Source organism: Erythrolamprus reginae, chromosome 2 (assembly GCF_031021105.1).
Source record: "Erythrolamprus reginae isolate rEryReg1 chromosome 2, rEryReg1.hap1, whole genome shotgun sequence".
Lineage (NCBI taxonomy): Eukaryota > Metazoa > Chordata > Lepidosauria > Squamata > Dipsadidae > Erythrolamprus > Erythrolamprus reginae.
The window spans coordinates 197,947,925-197,969,621 of NC_091951.1; the positions used below are offsets into that span (position 1 = coordinate 197,947,925).

General features: G+C 41.7%; 1 protein-coding gene across 8 annotated transcripts in view; it reads right to left on the reverse strand.

Annotated features, from left to right (window-relative positions):
* The window catches only part of LPAR2 (lysophosphatidic acid receptor 2), a 44,447-nt gene that overhangs the window by 13,381 nt on the left and 9,369 nt on the right, over window positions 1-21,697 (reverse strand). For 6 of the 8 annotated variants that reach the window (XM_070741082.1, XM_070741076.1, XM_070741078.1 and 3 more), the window contains exons 2-3: window positions 3,621-3,699; window positions 2,009-2,756 (exon numbers count right to left, since the gene is read on the reverse strand). In XM_070741082.1, coding sequence (XP_070597183.1) covers window positions 2,009-2,741 — 733 coding nt within the window. In that variant the 5' untranslated portion in view covers window positions 2,742-2,756; window positions 3,621-3,699. Of the gene's footprint in view, window positions 1-2,008; window positions 2,757-3,544; window positions 3,700-21,697 lie in introns of all 8 variants that reach the window. The other 2 variants (XM_070741077.1, XM_070741083.1) reach the window with 1 other exon arrangement.

The following is a 21,697-nucleotide window of genomic DNA, read 5'->3' on the forward strand; positions in this document are numbered from 1 at the left end:
TCTGATCAGCTGGGCTTTGTGGGCGTGTTGCTCCTGGGCTCATCAGCCTCCGGACAGACATCAGATTCCCACCCTCCAGCAACAGTTCAGGGGTTCCTTCCCCCCAGTCCCTATGAGAGAGAGGGAGGGATGCAGGGTATCCCAACACAGGCACCTCTTCCGGAAAAGCCAACAGGGAGGCGAGAGTGAGCGGAGAAGCCTCCATTCCTCCTTCTCACCTTATTTCCCACCACCACCACCAATCCTTTCCCAATTACTTTGTCCCATTGGAAAGTGGGCTAAATGTCACTGTGCTGCAGCCCGGTGAGGTGGTGGGGTGTCCCAACATAGGCAGCTCTGCTGGGAAAGCTATTGGGAGGCGAGACCCTGCAGGGTCGCATTTTGGCTCTGCGTCGTCATGGGCTCCAGGAGGAGGAGGGTACCCATCAACCTCATTGGGAAGTGAAATATTATTGTGCTGGTGCTCAGGGCAGCAACAGCAAATGTACCACGAAAAAGGAGAAAGGCTGTTTTGTGTGGGTTTTTTTAGTTCCAGAAATGATATAGTGAGAAACATGATAGAGCTGGGCTGGGGTGAGCCCCCCCCCCTCCAGGAGAGAAAGAGAGGGGTGGGATGGAAGAGAGAGAGAAAGAGAGAGGGAAGGGAGGGAGGGAAAGAGGGAGGAAGGGGGAAAGAGAGAAAGAGGATGAAAGAGAAAGAGAGGAAGGAAGGAAGAAAGAAAGTGGGAAGAGAAAGAGAGGAAGAGGGAGGAAGAGAGAGGGGGGGAGAGGGAGAGAAAGAGGAAAAAAGGGGGGTGAAAGAAAGGAGGGAGAGAGGGAAAGAGAGAGAGATGGAGAAAGAGGAAAGGGAGGGAGGGAGAGAGAGAGAAAGAGCGGGAGAAATGAAAGATAGAAAGAGAGGGAGGAAAAGAGAAACAGGGAGGGGGAAAGAAAGTGAGAGAAAGCAAGGAGGGAGGGAGAGAAAGAGGGAGGTAAAGAGAAAAAGGAGGAGGAAAGTGGAAGAGAGAAAGAGAAGGGGAAGAGAAAGAGAAAGAGAGGAGGGAGGGAGCAAGGGGCAAAGAATGGAGGGAAGGTGTCTTGGTGGGCATAGCTTGGTGCTGCCCACCTTGCCGTGTGTGACATTGAGTTGGCCACAGCTACTCTGTGACCTGCCCACCAACCTACGCTCACGTAGCTGGTAGGGGAAAAAATTGAATTCCACCCTTGATATGTGCACACATGAACCCACAAAATGCAATGCATGCAAGACCTCACCCCACCCCACCGTGTCTGATGGGAAGTATGCACACATGCGCAGTAGAGCTAAACTATGTTGACGGCTTGTGTGCGCACAGAGAGGGCATGCGCACAACCATAGGCTCACCACCATGGAGCTAGGGAAAGGAGCTAGCTCACTCCATCATGGGACACTCAGGTCTTGAACCCAGGCTGTCAAGCCCAGCTTTTTAACCTTTGAGCCACTGTGCTGCCCGTTACCTGTATAAACTAAATTTAATTCCCATTTCTTTTTCTTTTGTTTTAAATTCTTTTACTCAGTACCTCTTGTACTTTTTCTGTATTTCTCTACCTTTTGTGTACTTCTGCAAATGATGTTTACCCTAAAATGGAAATGTGTTGCATATGTATGGATTCACATAGAAACATAGAAGATGGACGGCAGAAAAAGACCTCAGGGCCCATCTAGTCTGCCCTTATACTATTTCCTGTATTTTGTCTTAGGATTTTATCCCAGGCGTGTTTAAATTCAGTTACTGTGGATTTACCAACCACGTCTGTTGGAAGTTTGTTCCAAGCATCTACTACTCTTTCAGTAAAATAATATTTTCTCATGTTGCTTCTGATCTTTCCCCCAACTAATCTCAGATTGTGTCCCCTTGTTCTTGTGTTCACTTTCCTATTAAAAACACTTCCCTCCTGAACCTTATTTAACCCTTACTGAAGGAAAGAACAAGCATTTGCATGTGTTCATAAATGAAACTCTGATTGAAGGAAAAGTACTTTTACTTACTGAGGATAATGATGACTGTCTTGATGAGGTTGATCATCGTTTCCTTGTAGCGTGGGTGAAACGTAGTATGCTTAGACATCCGAGCCATCTTCCTCTTGACGTAGATGAAAATGTGAGTGTAGACAACCACCATAATGAGGAAGATGAAGAGATTGGAGAGTGCCCAGAAGGTCAAATACCTACGACTGTAGAGGGGCGCCATCGTAGAGCAATCATCCAGCTGACACAAACAGTGCCAGCCATATGAAGGGATGAGACCCAGCAGCAGGGCTGTTATCCAGATGCAGCCAATGAGAATGATTACCCTCTGATTGGACATCTTGCTGTGGAGCTGCATGGTGAAGATTGTCTGGTGACGCTCCACTGCAATGGCCAAAAGGTTGACCACGGAGGCGGTCAGGCTGGTGTCCAAGAGGCTCTGCCTGATAAACCAAGTCTTGAGGGAGAGCTTAGCTGTCCTTGGCCCAGTGTGGAACATCAGGAACATGTAGGCAATCCCAGCAAAAAGATCGGCTGCGGCCAGATTCCCCAAGAGGTAATAGATGGGATAGTGGAACCGCTTGTTGATAACGATGGCTGTGATGACCAGCAAGTTGGTGAGCAGTACAATGATGCTGACTGTCAAGCCAAGGGCAACCACCAAAATATCCCTGGATCTCCATTCATGGAATAGCTTTTTTCCACTGTTGTTATAGAAGAACTCTACTGTCATATTATAATAGCACACAGTCATCTTTTCGAACAAGTCCTGATTGGGAAGGAAGGAGAAACGAAATGACACAATCTGAGCCTTTAAAGAGAGAACAGAAAATAGCGGGGGGGGGGGAAAGAAATGAAGGCTTTTGTTTCCACAATCTTAACTTTTGAAGAGAGAATAAAAGACATTTCTAGCTAATGTCAACTTCTCTGCTCACATTGAACTTAATTTACCCGCCAATCTTCCACTCAAGAAAATCCCATTAGGTATTCCCATGATACAATTATTACCATATGTCTTGATTCACTGAAGATAAATAACTAAAGATTGTCTCTTCTACCAATAGTTGAGAATTATCTTGAAGAGTACCTACTTCATAAATATTATACATCTTCCATGTACATCCTTCCTTAGAGGAAGGAAATCCAATACAGTGGTACCTCTACTTATGAATTTAATACATTCTGTGACCAGGTTCTTTAGTAGAAAAGTTTGTAAGAAGAAGCTATTTTTCCCATAGGAATCAATGTAAAAGCAAATAATGTGTGCGATTAAGGAAACCACAGGGAGAGTGGAGGCCTTGTTTCCTCCCAGGAGATTCCTAGAAAGGCCCCACAGAGGCTTCTCCCCACCTTTTCTGGCCATATTTCCTCCCAGAAGATTCCTAGAGAGGCCCCACGGAAGCTTTTCCCTGCCCTTTCCGGTTACAGTTTCGTAGGCTCGGGTTTCTAAGTGGAAAATGGTTCTTGAAAAGAGGCAAAAAAATCTTGAACACCAGGTTTTATCTAGAAAAGTTTGTAAGTAGAGGTGTTTGTAGGTAGAGGTACTACTGTACTCACTAGTTATGTATCTCCAATTAGTAAGGAATGATAGGTGCTGCAGGCTAAAGGATTTGGAAAGTGCCAGGTTGCATACCTCTGCTGTGTCCAAGACTGGCTGTTGTTTACAAAAGCTTCTTATTTGTCACGACAAAAGCAACAACATTGCTGGTGACCTACAGAGCGCAAAAGAGAAAATAAAGAAGAGATTCAGGCTGATGCTAACAATATACCATATTTTTCAGAATACTGTATAATACACACCTCATGCTTTAAATATTCATAGTGCAACTATGCAGCATTTCAGACTTGAAGACCAAAAGGTACTCTGAAATGCATTAAAGTAATCACATTGTACATATTAGTTAAATGTCCTTAAAGCAGCTACATCTTTCATAAGATGCATGGCTGTTCTCTGCAGCTAAAGCATGATCCTGGGGAAAAACACATTTAAACTGTTGCAGTGAAATCCTATACGGGCACTCTCATAATCTCCAAAGCAATTTTTGGCATTCTACAACAATGCAAAACGCCGTATGCCTTGATTTGTAATATCTGATAGACACACAAACAACTCGAAATCCAGTTATTGCTTTCAAAAAGAGAAAAACTAGTACAGACGAATATATTTATTTTATTTATTTATTAGTAAGATTAGATTTCTAAGCTATAAAGTAAACTATAATGTAAGAAAAGAAAAAAGAAATCAAAGAGAAAGCTAAAACTGCAAGAAGGGGTGGGGGGAGAAAAAATAGAGCTTTTGATCTTATTTACAGATATTGTTAAATCCAATTATACATTTATGTCTTAAGTCTATTGTTGCAACATACCATACTTTTGGAGTATAAGATGCACTTCCTCCCCCAAAAAGGGTGGAAATGTCGGTGAGTCTTATACACCAAATGCACATTTTTACTGTCCTGAAGCCCCGTTCTGTCCAATTTTTGTGAAAAATAGGCCAGGTTTTTTTTTTTTCAAAAATGGGGTGGATAGAGCATCAGGGAAGCCTGCAGAGAATTCTGGGGGACTGGGAGAAGGCAAAAATGTCCCAAAAAATGCCCCGTTTTTTTGCAAAAACAGCGACATTTTTGCCATCCCCCAGCATCCAGGAGCTCCCTGCAGACTTCCCAGACCCTATGTCCACCCCATTTTTGTGGAAAAAACAGGTGAAAATTGGCCTTTTTTGCAAAAATGAGACTGTTTTTGCTTTATCTCATCTAGCATGACTGGAGGAGGAATTTTGGGAATTGAAGTCCACTAGTCTTAAAGCTGTCAAGTTTGAAGTTTGTAAAAAGTGTGCATGGTTGTAAAAAGTATACATGTTTATAAAAAGTATTCTGCTACACTGGTATTTTATTAAATAATATATTACTACACCATTTGCTTCAGAATACTTTTCCCCTTGTTTTCCACCTCTAAAATCTAGGTGCGTCTTATACTCCGGTGCGTCTTATATTCCAAAGAATGCGGTAACTCTTTTCTTTCTATAATCTATTCTAATATTCAATTCAATTCAATTTATTAGATTTGTATGCCGCCCCTCTCCGAAGATTCTAATAACCTAATAATCTATTCTAATAACCAAAACCTTAAACTTTGCCTAACTATCTAATCTATAGTTAGAGGGAATCAACTACTAGACCAAGTGTTTTCCACTTTAGGCTGCAAGTAGTAGAGGAGAAAACACATGTACAAAAGGATGTGGTTTGCAGAAATGAGGAGCTGATAGGAGATGAGGAATAATGGGGAGTATCACACTAGCCTTCACCCACTAAGTTTTGCTGAAGATGCAGAACCCTTGGGATAAGACAGAAGCCAAGCTGGGGGCGAGGGGGGGGGATGCCTATATCTGTTAAGAAACCCTTCCTCAGAAATATTTCCTCCCTAAACTGGCTATGTAGGAGGTGGAGATGCTAAAAGATTTTCTGCAACCACAGCTGCTCTGACTCAGAAAATATCAAAAAATAATGCTGCCGAGTTTTGTTTATCATTCTGTAACGAAACTGCCATTCCAATTCCTTTTTTCTGTATTTCCAGATGTATCCACTACACTTTTACTGGCACTCATTACAAGTTAGTAACTCCCAAGACAGATGCCTGTTAAAAGTCTCAAAGGGTGAAAAATATGCAAATGGAATGCTGCTATTGCAAAAAGTGGGGGGAAACAAAAACACTAGGTACAGTGGTACCTCGAGATACGAGTTTAATTCGTTCCGGACCTGGGCTCTTAAGTCGAGCAGCTCTTATCTCGAACGACTTTTCCCCATAGGAATTAATGTAAATAATTTTAATTGGTTCCAGCCCTCAAAAAACTCACAAAGTTAGTCTAAATTATGCAGAAAGACATGTTTTTAATGAAGAAATGTACATGTACATATAAATGAATAATGAAGTTTCTTTCACTTAACTTGTAAACTTTCTTAAACTTTTAAATTTACATATGTTCAACTTCTCTGCCACCCAATCCTGTAGGACAGAGGTCCCCAACCCTTTTTGCACCAGGGACCGGCTTTAAGCGATCAAGAGAGGAATGGGTGAATGAATGGACGGAGGGTGGGAAGGAAGGAAGGAAAGAGGGAAGGGACAGGAACAGAGGAAGGAAGCAAGGAAACTTATGAAAGGGGAGAGTAAGAGAGGAATGAGTGAAGGGAGGGAGGGAGGGAAGAAGGTGGGAAGGAGAAAGAAAAGAAGAAATAGAGGAAGGGAAGGTAAAAGAGAGAAAGAAAAAGAGCAAGAAAGAAAGAAAGAAAGAAAGAAAGAAAGGGGGAAGGGACAGGAACAGAGGAAGGAAGCAAGGAAACTTATGAAAGGGGAGAGTAAGAGAGGAATGAGTGAAGGGAGGGAGGGAGGGAAGAAGGTGGGAAGGAGAAAGAAAAGAAGAAATAGAGGAAGGGAAGGTAAAAGAGAGAAAGAAAAAGAGCAAGAAAGAAAGCTGCAAGCCCCCCCCCCCCCGAGCCCCCCAGGCCGGCTGCAACCTTTTAAAACACGCGCGCCGCTTCGCAGCTGTCTCCTGAAGCCGAACGCGGAAGTTAGCGTTTGGCTTCAGGAGACAGCTCCTTGGCACTTGTATCTCGAATTTGGGCTTGTAAGTAGAACAAAAATATCTCTCCCCTCCCAGCTCTTATCTCGAGTTGCTCTTAAGTAGAGCAGCTCTTATGTCGGGGTTCCACTGTATAGGATTTTGGCCAGAGTTCTCCTTGGTTAAGAATGTTGACAACTGTAGTCTAATTTCAAGCTGGAGAAAACTAGCTAAATGTAATTGCTATCTACGTCTAGGAAACCTAAAACTGACTTCATGGTGCTTGCTAAGCCAACATTTGAGTAACCATGATTTATTGAAGAATGGCCGATTGAAATACAGAACTAAGGTACAACCAGACAAAGTACACAATAATAGATCAGGGATGGTGAACCTTTTTTGGCTCAGGTGCCAAAAGAGTGCGTGCAGGCATGATAGTGGCCACACTCATAATGCAATGCCCTCCCCCCCCACATGCGCACAAGAAGCCACTTTTTTTCAGCGATGTTGTAACTTGGAATTGTCACTAGATGAACTGTTATAAGTTGAGGACTACCTGCATTATGCATAATTTCTCAGAACAAGGATGACATCCAAGGATCCCCTAAATGTCTAAGAGCAAAAGCTCTACCAGCTCTTTTTTCCTCTGGAGAAATAATTTATATCTTAATAAATAATATCTTAATAAATAATAAATTAAATGTTCTAATCACAGAATGAAACACTACTGGACTCAACCACACCTATAAACTGAATATCACCTCTGCCTATAACAAATGGTTTTCCTATTAATCATTGTAACACAAATCCACTCCTGAAACCTCAGTAACACAAAACAAACGGAAATACAGATTGTGTCCTCCTCCCATTTAATCCTTCTTGGCATCCATCAGTCTTGACCCTAAGTAGAGCCTGATTGCAAGAAATGTAAAGAGAGTGGCATATTACCAGAAACTCACATAAAGTCTATTCTTAGATTTATAATTAGAGATTCAAAAACTTGTTCAGTATTTGCTATCAAGTACAGATAAGACGAAGACAAACATAAAACTAATTTCGAAATGATATTCAGCAGATAGAAGAGTTTAAAACATTAAGATGGGGGAGGTATTTTGAACTTCAACTATCAGTTCTTGGAAATGGATTATGAATGCTATCATTCCAGGACAGCAATATGCTTCCAAAGCTAAATGGTATATTGTATTGATTGAAGATTCATTCCTGGGTTTAAACTGTGGTTTAACTGAGTTAACTGTGGTTTTTGCTGGGTTCACACATTGTGTTAAACCGTTTCTTTGGATCTGATGTTGCACGAACTCAGCAATTGCAGCTTGAAAAGCATAATTTTGGCTGAGCAGAATGTGAGAATCCAACTACTGGTGTCAAAAGGAGTTCAGTAACTCTGCAGTAAATTTATCCCAAACAACATTGGCCTGTTGTTTTTCAGTGTGTCCTACCACATAAGGTTGTTGTGATGATAAAATAGGGGGCAGTCAAAAGAGCCAGGTTTTCCCATCTTTTTGAAAGTACAGTGGTACCTCGTCTTATGAACTTAATTTGTTCCGTGACGAGATTTGTAAGTAAAAAAGTTCATAAGATGAAACAATGTTTCCCATAGGAATCAATGTAAAAGCGAATAATGCGTGGAATCCCAAAACTCACTCCTTTTGCCTTGCACCGCTGAGAATCCCTGCCTCTAGGCTTCCATTGCCAGCCAAAGCGCCTGTTCTTGTGCTGGTGGGATTCCTCTTCTAACGAACTTTTTGAGATATGAACCTGGTGTTTAAGATTTTTTTGCCTCTTCTTCTGAACTACTTTCACCTTATGAACCCAAGCCACTGGTGCTGGGATGCCCCGCCTCCGGACTTCCGTTGCCAGCCAAAGCGCCCATTCTTGTGCTGCTGGGATTCCCCTGAGGCTCCCCTCGCTGAGAAACCCCACCTCAGGACTTCCGTTGCCAGCCAAAGTGCCGGTTCTTGTGGTGCTGGGATTTCCCTGAGGCTCCCCTCGCTGGGATTCAAAGCAGCACTGGCAAAAATGAAGGGAATCGCAGTGAGGGGAGCCTTAGGAGAATCCCAGCAGCGCAAGAATGGGCGCTTTGGCTGGCAACGGAAGTCCAGAGGTGGGGCATCCCAGCAGCAGTGGCTTGGGTTCATAAGGTGAAAGTAGTTCAGAAGAAGAGGCAAAACAATCTTAAACACCGGGTTCATATCTCGAAAAGTTCATTAGAAGAGGCATTTGTAAGACGAGATACCACTGTAGTTCTTCCAAACTGAAGTTTGAAGATACGTTGCATTTCAAATCCAGAACCTCTGGATGGTTCCAGTTTGAACAGGACATCTTTAAGAGAGTATATGAAAGACTCATATATAGTTATTGTCCATTAGCCTTCCTGTACAGGTTGTCTTCGATTTAGGACAATAAACTCCAAAATTTGCATTGCTGATCAAGACAGCTCTTAAGTGAGTTTTGCCCCATTTTACAACTTTTCTTACCACAGTTATTAAGTGAATCAGCGCAGTTGTTAAGTTCATAACATGGATGTTAAGTGAATCATAAGAGATGATGATCACGAGTCACTTTTTTCAGCGGTGATGTAACTTTGAACAGTTGTAAGTTGAGGACTACCTGTAATTGCAATTTCTTTCCTTTACCCAGGACGATGATGATACAATCGTATTGGGTAATAAGAGTTAATCCCCAAAGTCATCCCAGAATTTGTTTATTCAAATTCTCCCTTGGCATCTGGCTGCCCTGGCTGAGTTGCCTGAGCTCTGGATGAACTAATCAGGCTATGAAAGTATATTTTGTGAAATTGTGAAATAACATAGCATGTAAACAAATGGAAGACGGAAATGAGATGCTTAGCTCGGGAATTCTTCTATGCAACTGGATTAAATATTTAAATTTTTTTGTCCCCACGAAGGTATCATTAGAGAATATTGCATGCTGGTTTCAATTTAAAATAACTGTTTTGACAGTCCAGAAATTATTATAGATTATTATAAGTGCAAGACTGAAAAGGCAGCGTTCATGCTTCACTTCTGCCACGGTGCTACTGGCTCAAGCAAATTCAGAGTTTCCACTAGTAAAGTGGTTCTCAACTTTTTCTTCACCTTGCATGCACACCCCTTTTAAATACCTTTTGTGGCCACAGACCACCAAGACCTAACTCAAGTTTAAATCATAACATTTCTTCAAAGTTTCACAGACCTCCTAAGTCTACATCATGCTCCCCCTCAGGGGTCCGTGAACCACAGGTTGAGAACCACTTTGCCCTAGAGGAAGTGTAGAGAATATGCTATAAAGCATATGGAGAAAAGTGTCATAGGATTCTCACAATGATGGCATCAGCAACATCAAACGTCTCAAGACTGTTTCCCTAGCCTTTTACACATTTTATTAATCAGATAATTCCTTATTTTTTAGGTCACTGCCAGAATATTCCGCAGGAAACCTTTCCCCCCCCACTTTATCTCTATATAAAATGAGATTTTTCAGGGTTAAAGTCTGGTAAATAAAGCTATTAAAATTGACAAGGGCATAGTATAGGTTGACAATCCCACTCCACCTGGGTGCAAAATCAGTGTATGAATGGCATGCCACTTGTAGTGTCATATGTACTGTATTTTTTGGAGTATAAGACACACCTTTTTCCTCCCTAAAAGAGGCTGATAATTTGGGTGCGTTTTTACTCTGAATGTAGCTTTTCCCCCCCAGCCCTAACTATCTGTTAACGATCTTCCCATCTCTTACTTTGCAGGCTCTTTCATTGTTTCTCTCTGCAAAGAATGTTTTCCAAACCCCAAGTCTTTGTAGGGTTTCTTTCATTGCTATAACTTGCTCTGAATAAGTTTCTTTCCAACCCTAACCAGGTGCAAATGATTTTCCCAGCTCTTTGCAGCTTGCAAGCTCTTTCATCGTTGCTCTCTCCGAATAAGGTTTTTCTTGAAGCCCTAACCAGGGGATAAAATAATGTGCTGAAGCTGACCAGACTAAGGATGCTAGCCAGATGAATACCTGGTAAGCAGATTCTTTTCCCTATTTTCCTCCCCAAAAACTAAGGTGCGTCTTATACTCCGAAAAATACAGTATGCGTCCCCAAAATTTAACTTTTAACTCAGAGGAAACAATCTGTAAGACCTCACCTATCGCAGGTGTTACGTTCCAGACCTGGCCGCGATAGGTGAAATCCGCGATGGGGAATTTATCCTCCTTCCCACCAGCTCCAGATGCCTGGAGGCGAGCAACGGCTAACCTTTGCAGCAGTTCGGCCAAACGTTGTCTTTTTTGCCTTGCCCCGGCTGGAAAGTCCCTGGTGAGCTGCCCCGGCTGGTTCTTTCTCTCTCTCTCTTTTCTTTTTTTTCCCCCTCCACCCGCCCAGCACTTCCTCTTCTGCCCTCGAGCCCAGTCTGGAAATCCCCACCGCGTCGCGTTCTTTTCTTTGCTCGCGCTCGCTCGTTCGCGCGCTGCCGGGAGCTCTTTCTACAACCCCAAGCACACCGCTGCCGTAGCCAACCACTAAGTGCGCCTCTAAAGACTGCCTTCTCGGCACTGGCGAGGCGGTTTGAACGAGGGGATGGGCCTCCGCTGGAGCTCAGTCCCCGCCCCGCTCATCATTTGGGAGTCCCGCTGGAATTATTCTAGCGCTTGTTTGTGTGGTGAAATGATTCAAATGAAGCTTCTCTCTGAGCATGAGCTGAGCGCTTGTCCTGCCCTTCCAAACTTCTAACCGCCGTATCTGTGCCAACGCTGACTTCAAAACCCGCGATGAAGTGAAGCCGCGGTAGGTGAAGCACGATATAGCAAGGGACTTCTGTATAAGTCATCACAGCTGGCCAAATGGCATTAGCTTCTCTTTCTCTCCAGCCCTGTCCTGAGATATCAGCTGATGCCAAACCTGAAACCCAAGTAGGCACATTTCCAAAATGGCACACTACAACCCAAATCTCAGTGCCATCTCACCCAAGACACTAGGCAGGGCCTATTACAAGCAGGCTTGCCCTAATCAGAAGAACAAGGACACTATCAATCCAGATCAGGGCTTTTAACTAACAAGTCAGCTGCTTTTTCATATCCCCCAAGAGACAGCTTCTCAGCAGGCATCTCACTCTGATTAAAGGGAAGACAGCTCCTATAACGCATCTTATTCACTTCTTGTATACAAGTGTGCAGCTTGTAACCGAACATTAGGACATAACACATTTTGAAGCAACACTCATTGCCCTCTAAAGATGCGTGGAGAAACATAATTAAGCCCAGAATTTGAAATTACCTAATAGCCACTGGCTACGCAGTACTGAAATTTCTTTAGTCATCTACTTGATTTGGGCTTTCTCTCTGGCAGCCTCTGCAATGTGCTACAACACCGTTTCAGTCAGCAGAAGAGCACCAGCTATTACTTTACATCAAATGATTGCTTCGTTTTTAAAGTGCTGAGTGAGTTATGATGAAAATAACCAGAAAGGGCCAGATAGGTTATTAACACCTGACTACCCCTCACAGCACTTTTAAAATCTACTGTCTCTTCCGACATTGGCACCCTCCAGATGTAACAGCACATCTGGAAGATACCAATGGGGGAAAGGCAGATCTTCCTAATGCCAAGATAAAGCTAGACACAAATCAGAAAGCTGGCTTTTCTTGGCAAAAGAGAATAGATTGCAATTGGTTCATTTTTTTTCAGTGATGTCATAATGGCAGCAGTTGTCAAAGAGATGTGAGTAAAGCTTGCATTTGGTGAGGTAGGCAGATTTACTTTTAACTTAATATTGAATGGACAAGGACTTTTTTTTTCTTCTAATGACCTTTTTTTTAAACCAAGGGGTCCTTTGGGCCAATTCAGAGGGGATGAAAGGACAGGTGAGTAAGAAATTTCCTAGAAATTTTCTTTCCCGCCTTACAACCCTTTCCATTAATGTAGTGGTGAAAAACTAAAAAACCTCCAAAACTCACGATATCTTTTTATCCTATTCCTGGCTTCTATTTTGCATGAGGCCTCTAGCCATCCTTTTAGGATGGGAAAGCAAAATGGCAATCACAACCAACCCCAACCAATTCATTACATAGTGAAGCAAACCAAAAATGCTAAAATCTGAACAATTGGCTGAAGAATTTGAATCTGAGACGCAGAAGGGGCCAAGCGTCCATATATTTATTTATTTTGTGATATTTATATGCTGCCCAACTCCAGCAGGACCCTGGGTGGGTCACAATAGTGACAGCAACTAAAAATAATATAAAGTGTAATAATGATAAAAACAGCAAATGACACAAAATACATTAAAAAGCCCTAAAAACCATACAGATACTCAGTCATTCCTAATCCTAGACCTTCCCAAAGAGCCAGGCCTTAATGTTAGTGTTGGTTATGACCTATAAAGCCCTTCATGGCATCGGACCAGAATATCTCCGGGACCGCCTTCTGCCGCACGAATCCCAGCAACCGGTTAGGTCCCACAGAGTTGGCCTTTTCCGGGTCCCGTCGACTAAACAATGTCGTTTGACGGGACCCAGGGGAAGAGTCTTCTCTGTGGCGGCCCCGACCCTCTGGAACCAGCTCCCCCAAAAAATTATAACTGCCCCCACCCTCCTTGCCTTTCATAAACTTCTTAAAGCCCACCTCTGCCGTCAGGCATGGGGGAACTGAGACATCTCCCCCGGGCCTATACAGTTTAAAGATGGTATGTTTGTGTGAATGTTTCCTTTTAATAATGGGATTTTTATTGTTTTTTAATTTATTAGATTTGTTTTTACATTGTCTTTATTATTGCTGTGAGCCGCCCCAAGTCTACGGAAAGGGGCGGCATACAAATCTAACAAATAAATAAATAAATAAAATAAATAAAATAAATAAAATAAATAAAATAAATAAAATAAATAAAATAAATAAAATAAATAAAATAAATAAAATAAATAAAATAAATAAAATAAATAAATAAATAAATAAAATAAAATAAAATAAAATAAAATAAAATAAAATAAAAAAATAAAATAAAATAAAATAAAATAATAAATAAATAAATGGCTTTCTGGAAGACCGGTAGGGTGGGATTACTGGAGGAATTTGATTCCAAAGGGTTGGAGACGGCACAGAGAAGGCCCTTCCCCACCAGCCAATATTGTTTGGCGGACAGTATCCGGAGGAAGCAAGCCCTGTGTGCCCTTATTAGCTGTTGAGAGGCATGAGGCTGTTGTGAGGTATGAAGGTTAAACTGTGGACGCTAAAAAAAAGAGAAGCAGTGAGTCCAATATCATGCATAATAGCAAAGGTGAGGTCAGAAGCTGGAAACACAAACCGGTATTTCTGAATTTACAACTTTTCCAGCAGCGAGTCATTTCCAGAAAGGCATGAGACAACTAATATATAATTAATTTACTTGAATATTGGAGCAAAGGATTTGGAGGTAGGTTTCCCAATTGTTATGCCCACCCCCCTTTTTTATTAGCTCTTCTAGTATGAGTCTTTTAACATGCAAGCAGCTTGTGGCTAATGAATGGGTTTCCATTGTGATTTACCGAGAAACATTTAAGGCTCTTAAGTTTCATTGCCATTCTCCTACACATCCCACATTTTCCACATCTGAACAGGTTTTACTGGAGTGATGGCAGCGGGTGTTAACATTGACTTCATCTTCCCCATACTTGTCAAGCGTGTTTCAGCAGAGGTAGCCACAGAACAAGGCGTACAAAACACCAGCGCTACTCCGCCCTCCATACCCAAGGACATTCCTGGTTCGTAAGCAACTGCTTCAAAAAGCTTGAGGGACCCAAAACTGCAGCTGCAAAAAATGGAGGCAAAAATAATTGGATAAGGAATTCAGATATTCCCCCTTTGAAATGCAGGGAAGGAGAGATAAAATTTTTGAGTTGGAGTGGAGTGTGTGTGTGTGTTTTGTGTGTGTTTTGTTGACAGGTAAATCCTTCCCTGATTTGCAGGGATGCCTGTCCTTGCTTTGCAATTAGCAGCAGCTGACCTTGGGACTTAGCATAGGGTGGTGGTGGCCACAAACAAGACTAGACTCAACAATAAAAGGATCTAACTGGTATGATATGACAAACAAAGAAGCCGGAGCTGCTATTCAAAAAACAGACTGTTCAGTTCAAGCTTCTTAGATGTAGTTGAAAAGAACAGACAGTTTATAGCTTTACAACAGGACTTGAATCCCAATTTGGCCCAGAGGAGTAAAAACAAAGACAATTCTGGAGTTTATTTTTTGCCATGCTGGAACACAGTTGTTAATTCAATGATTGTTTTAAAAAAATATTTTTTGTTTTGTTAACTCAGTATTTCAAAGACTTAAGTACCCAAGGTATTTCTATACCGTACCGAACATAATTGGTTCCAGGATGAGGTTCGTAAGGTGAAAAGTTCGTAAGACAAAACAATGTTTCCCATAGGAATCAATGGAAAAGCAATTAATGCGTGCAAGCCCAAAGCTCACCCCTTTTGCCAGCTGAAGTGAACATTTTCATGCTGGTGGTGGGATTCCCCTGAGGCTCCCCCTCCATGGGAAACCCCACCTCCGGATTTTGCAATGCTGCAGGGGAATCCCACCAGCGCGAAAACGGGCGCTTCGGCTGGCAATGGAAGTCCGGAGGCGGGGCATCCCAGTGGCAGCAGCGGGTTCGTAAGGTGAAAATATTTCAGAAGAAGAGACAAAAAAATCTTAAACCCCGGGTTCGTATCTCAAAAAGTTCGTATGACAAGGGGTTCGTAAGACGAGGTATCACTGTACTTCTTTGTATTCTTGGAGAATACGAATGAATACATAGTAATAGAGGCTTTGGGGCCTTTTTACATTTGATGTTAAACCTGATATTTCTAATAAATATTGCAACTTCTTTTTCCAGGAATGTGCTAGGTTTCAGAAAGTTAATATTACACACATCTACAGATGTTATGAGTTAATAACATCTCCCTAGTATTTGTTTGATTTTATTATTCATGAGAAGTTTCTACAATTTTATACACTTTTTACTATATACAGCACTTCTATAAATAAGGAAAAAGGGACAATGAACATCCTTCTACTTTGAAAATGTTTTAGAAATAAAAGTTTTGGGAAGATATTAATTTCTAAAATATCCAATCTTTCTCCTATATTTAACTGTTCATGTATTTTTTGGAAACTTGTTCTTTATTTTATCAACAAATTACTGTTTTCCAATCAAGATTCCATTAATTGCTAATTGTAAGGATTTCTTTTTCATTCTCTGGTTTATGCATTCGCCGTGCAGTAGTTCTTTCAGAGCCTATCACGCTATTTTAAAATTTGTTAGCATTGCATAATTTTCTTTGTCCTGCTGCTTGATTAATAATATAAGATTAAAACCCTAAGCACTAGAACAAAAATCTGTGTCAATATTTAACTATAAAATTGCTATAGGTAAAACAATGGCCTTTTCAAAATGGAATGTCTTATGGCAGGCCCTCCCTGTGGAGATCCTAGAAAAACTTTTCACACTATGGTCAAAGAGTGGTGAAACACACTATCCTAGTGATGGCTAATCTTTTTGTTGCTGCATGCCAAAAGAGCACCCATAATGCTATGCACCCCCTGCACTTGCACACACATCTCCCACATGCGCCCTGCCTCCCGTGCATATGCGACAGAAACCCAAAAACCAGCTGGCTGGTGGGAGGCAGGCCCACATGCTCTGTGGAGCTCAGTTGGGGTGATGCCTCGCATGCCCACAGAGATGTTCTGCGTGCCACTTGTGGCACACGTGCCATAGGTTTGCCATCACGGCTCCATTCAATTCAAAAAATTCCAATAATCAATAGAAAGATAGCCAGTAATTCTTGAAGGAAGAGAGGGGAATCTATGACTAAATTATATTCCCAAGCTAGGTCATCCCATCCCATCCATTTTGGAATATTTATTTATTAAATTTTATGCCAGCCATGTCATTATCCAAAGTAAGATTAGTGAGAACAGTGGGTAGATGTTGAAAACATGATTTGAATAAGTTTTTTCATTCTTTAAAAGAATAGAATAGAATAGAATTTTATTGGCCAAGTGTGATTGGACACACAAGGAATTTGACATCAAGCAATTTTATGAAGAAGTATAGCTATGAAGAAGTATACCCCTCGCATCCTGGACACAAATTGTTTCAACTCCTACCCTCAAAACGTCGCTACAGAGCACTGCACACCAAGACAACTACCCTGTTTCCCCGATAGTAAGACACCCCCGATTGTAAGACGTATCGGGGGTTTCAGGGGGGTCGGCTAATATAAGCCGTACCCCGAAAGTAAGACATATGTCTTACTTTTGGGGAAACACGGGGGTATTGCCGGGGGGGAGCCCGATGACGTTGCTTCCAAGCTCCCCGCGCGCCCCTCGCCTTCGCCTCGCCGCGGCGCCACCGCCTCTTCCCCGGCTTGGCAAAGCGAAGGACGGCGCTGGTCCGAAGCAAGCCGAGCGGGCGGCGGCTTGCAGCGAAGGCACTCGTCCCAGCAACCGAGTCCTGCCGAGGCTCGGCTGCAAGCGGCCAGCGAGGCCGACCAGCTCCAAGGCGAGCGGCCGGAGCTGCGCCCTCCTTCACCCACCTCCTTTCCGGCAGGCAGGTGGGGCTGCCCAAGTGCGCAGAGTGGCTCCTCCCCTCCAGACACACGCTTCCCCGACACGCGTCTGTGGCTCCACGCGTGCATGCCGCTTGGAGCCCTGAGGTTGAACTTGGAAAAGGGCTCACGAGGCTCCTGTCCCACGGCTGCCCTTCTGGACTCTGGGGAGATGCCTTCGGGAACGCGACCCTTTCCATTTTTTTCCAATGTAAGACATACCCCGAAAGTAAGACGTAGTGGGGCTTTTGGGGGTAAAAAGAAAGTAAGACACTGTCTTACTTTCGGGGAAACACGGTAGACACAAGAACAGTTTTTTCCCGAACGCCATCACTCTATTAAACAAATAATTCCCTCAACACTGTCAAACTATTTACTAAGACTGCACTTCTATTTCTACTAGTTTTTTCTCATCATTCCTATCACCATCATCATTATTATTATTTATTAGATTTGTATGCTGCCCCTCTCTGAGGACTCGGAGCAGCTCACAACAAAATACAATGTCACAAATCCAATATATTAAAAACACATTAAAAACACATTATTAAAACCATACAACTCAGACAGACCATACACAATTCTACCATAGCCTTAGCATAGCCTAGGGGCAACTCAGTTACACCATGCCTGGTGACATAGGTGGGTTTTGAGTAGCTTACGAAAGGCAAGGAGGGTGGGGGGTTCTAATCTCTGGAGGGGGGTTGATTCCAGAGGGCTGGGGCCGCCCCAGAGAAGATTCTTCCCCGGGTCCCGCCAGACGACATTGTTTAGTCCAGTGACTTTCAACCTTTTTTGAGCCGCGGCACATTTTTTACATTTACAAAATCCTGGGGCACACCACCAACCAAAATGACACAAAATGACACTCTAACACAGTACATATTATACATATAGTTAATAATATAGTTTCTAAATGTATTTATACACACTTAGTGTGAAACCTGGGCCTGTTTCAATGAACACAAAAGGGATATCCTGGCAGAAATGGTAGCTTGGGGACCCATGTTTCATTTCCCCACGACACATCTGACCATGTTTCACGGCACACTAGTGTGCCGCGGCACACTGGTTGAAAAACACTGGTTTAGTCGACAGGACCCAGAGCAGGCCAACTGTGTGGGACCTTATCGGATGCTGGGATTCATGTGGCAAAAGACAGCCCCAAAGGTATTCTGGCCCGATGCCATGTAGGGCTTTATAGGTCATTACCAACACTTTGAATTGTGACCGGAAACTGATCGGCAACCAGTGCAGGCTGCGGAGTGTTGCCGAGACGTGGGCGATAGCTCTTGCGGCCACATTTTGCACGATCTGAAATTTCCGAACACTTTTCAGAGGTAGCCCCATGTATAGAGCATTGCAGTAGTCGAATCTCGAGGTGATGAGGGCATGAGCGACTGTGAGCAGTGAGTCCCTATCCACATAGGGCAACTGGTGCACCAGGTGAACCTGGGCAAATCATCCTTTTGCTCCCACTTAGGACTGTACGACTGTAACTTGTTGCTTGTATCCTAAGATATTTTATTAATATTGATATATTGTTTCTTCATTGCTTATTTGACCCCTATGACAATCATTAAGTGTTGTACCACATGATTCTTGACAAATGTATCTTTTTCTTTTATGTACGCTGAGAGCATATACACCAAGACAAATTCCTTGTGTGTTCAATCACACTTGGCCAATAAAGAATTCTATTCTATTCCATTCCATTCAATTCTAATTCTAATTCTATTCTATACCGTGCGTCTACTTTAATATCCCAAATGATCTATGAGAGTACAGAACTTGACTAATAAAAATCTATTTAGGCAGTCCTCAACTTACAACCATTCATTTAGTGACTGAAAAAGTGACTTATGCTCTTTTCACACCTACAACCATTGTAGCATCCCTACGGTCACATGACAACATTTGGGCACTTAGCAACTTGTACATATTTATGATAGTTTCCTTATCTTGGGGTAGCATGATCGCCATTTGCAACCATTTGGAAGCCAGCTTCCAACAAGCAATCAATGGGGAATACTGGATTCATTTAACGACTGAATTAATCATTTAATAACTGCAGTGATTCACTTAACAACTGGGGCAGAAAAAGGTTGCACAACAGGGCAAAATTCATTTAACAACTTCCTTGCTTAGCATCAGAAATTTGAGGCTCAGCTGTCGTAAGTGAAGGACTACTTGTGTACACAATAAGATTTGTATAAGAATTCTTTATCTCATAGTAAAGAAGAAAAAGAGCAGCAATTGGATTACTGTATATCATATTGTGGCTTTGTGGAATTATATGAACTATTTTTGTAAAAGAAAGTTAAAATAATTTACAAATGACTGGTAAATATGTTTTCAGAAATTAATGTTAAGTTACCTTTTTCAATGTAAAACACAATCTCCAAAATATATGTTACTACTGGAAATAGACAACTATACACAAAATTGTTCTCCAGGTTTGAAAAATACACGGGAGACTGGTCTGGAAAACAGTTTTGATATACGGCAAACATTACAGTGATTGAGAGATTTGTCGGTTTCTCTCGGGGACCATTACAGTATTTGAAAAGTTTGTATCAGTGGCATTTAAAGGAAGGGAGGAAAATGAATTTTGGAGACCTGTGAACTGCATGTAGTTTTATGGTTGTTAATTTACAATGAAAAGCTTAAATGAAGAGGAATTTTCTTACAGAAATGTTTAACTATGTATCCCAGAGGTTTCTTATATTGCACACTTTCTTAAGAAGATGGATATGACTGCATAAGGTTTTCTACTAACCAATCCTCTAACATGTTAAAAAAAATCAATGCAATTTTAAAATACCTGGCCAGCACTGGCAGTGGGTGATCTGAGAAAATGCCACTGATATTTTCCCAGATCGCCTTATTGCATGCATTATTTCATGACAGATGTTTATAAGTTAACCAAACACAAAGGTGATGAGAAAATTGCTAACTTAACTTAAAAATAAGTGTTTAGGTAGATCTGTGCAGGTGTGTTCAGTCCAGATTTGCAACCTGCACAACACTTATTTAATAGACCTAAACCTCTCCCACAATCGGATATTGCTAACTTGGTGAAAACCAATCTACTTCCAATATTCCTTTCAATGTTCTTCCTTGCAAATTTTGTTATCAGATTTATACTGATTTAGATAATCAGGTAATCCTCAATTTATGACTATAATAGAACCTGCCATGTCATGACAGTCATAAAGCAGGTTGTCACTTGACCAGACCTGATTTTACAAACTTTTTTGTAGGTTGTCATTAAGTGAATGCTGAGGTCTTTAAGCAAACCCATTGTTTGCTACCTGACATTATTTTCAGGAAACCGGAAAGCCATTTTCCAGAAAAAAATATTGTAAAACGTGGTCATCTGAGTATGGAGCCCTGTAAACAGTCATAAATATGAGCCGATTGTCAAGCACCCAAAATGCAGTCATGTGACCATGGGAGGGAGGACTCTCTAACTCCAGAAATAGGTTGTAAGTAGCTTTTAGGAGATCTGTCATAATTTCAAATGGTTGCAAAGCAATTATTACTTGTGTATGACTCATTACAAACATACCCTATACAGTTTTGTTTTGGTATTCCTGTTTGATAGCATTTGGTCAAATACAAAATGCCACTCTTGTTGGTACTTCCTGGTATTTGATTATTAGCATGCATTGATATTTTACACATTTGTTTGAGCAGATGTCAAAGAGGTACTGTATTTCCATCTGCCAGTCTTCAAAGCATTGAGGAATTATAAAGCATACACAGTTCGAATCTGGGGGTAAAAATGAACTTTCACAAGTCAAATTTGAAAACCCGAATGTTTGAAAACATATGTTTCACTCCCAAGGCAACTGCTTCTCAAATACAGAGAAGTGTGAAACCTGAACGAAACTGACTTAAACTATAAAATCCTTGCATTTCTTTGGCTACCCTCCCCCAGATGTTTGCACTTTTGGCCATCTTTGAATCATTATTTTGTCACCTCAAATGTTGTAGTAAATGCAGTAATAATCCATTCGGCAAATCTTCCTTCCCCAAATATTAATCTTATCATTAGAACTGGAGATGGACAAGAAATAATTATACAATTTATTTTCTATAATGAACATTTCTCTCTCTCTCACACACACACAAATGAAAGACTTCTACAATTCTGCAGTATCATAAACTGTCCAGCGCAGACCGAAAACCCTGAACACCTTTTGAGCCCTTCCATTGCTTGCACAAATCTGGATAAGTTTAAACTGAAAATGTTTCCAGTATTTTAGAATTCATTACCTTTAATCCTAGCTATGAGGGTGACATATCTATGTCTGTCTTAAATCAATTGATTAAATTATGAATTTATGGTTGTTGGAGGAGTTGCAGCAGAAGTATTACTAAAGGTGATAAATTCATCCAAGGCCTCAGTCTGAATCTGACAGATGATGGAGGACCATGGAGGATGTGTTATGATCCAGATAATATTCACTACTGGCAAATGAGAATAGAACATTCATTATGTGGAGTCAGGAATGCTTTCATTGGCTCTCGAGAAATAATGACCTTTGATGTTTTTTTGGAAAAGGACAATCTAGTATCT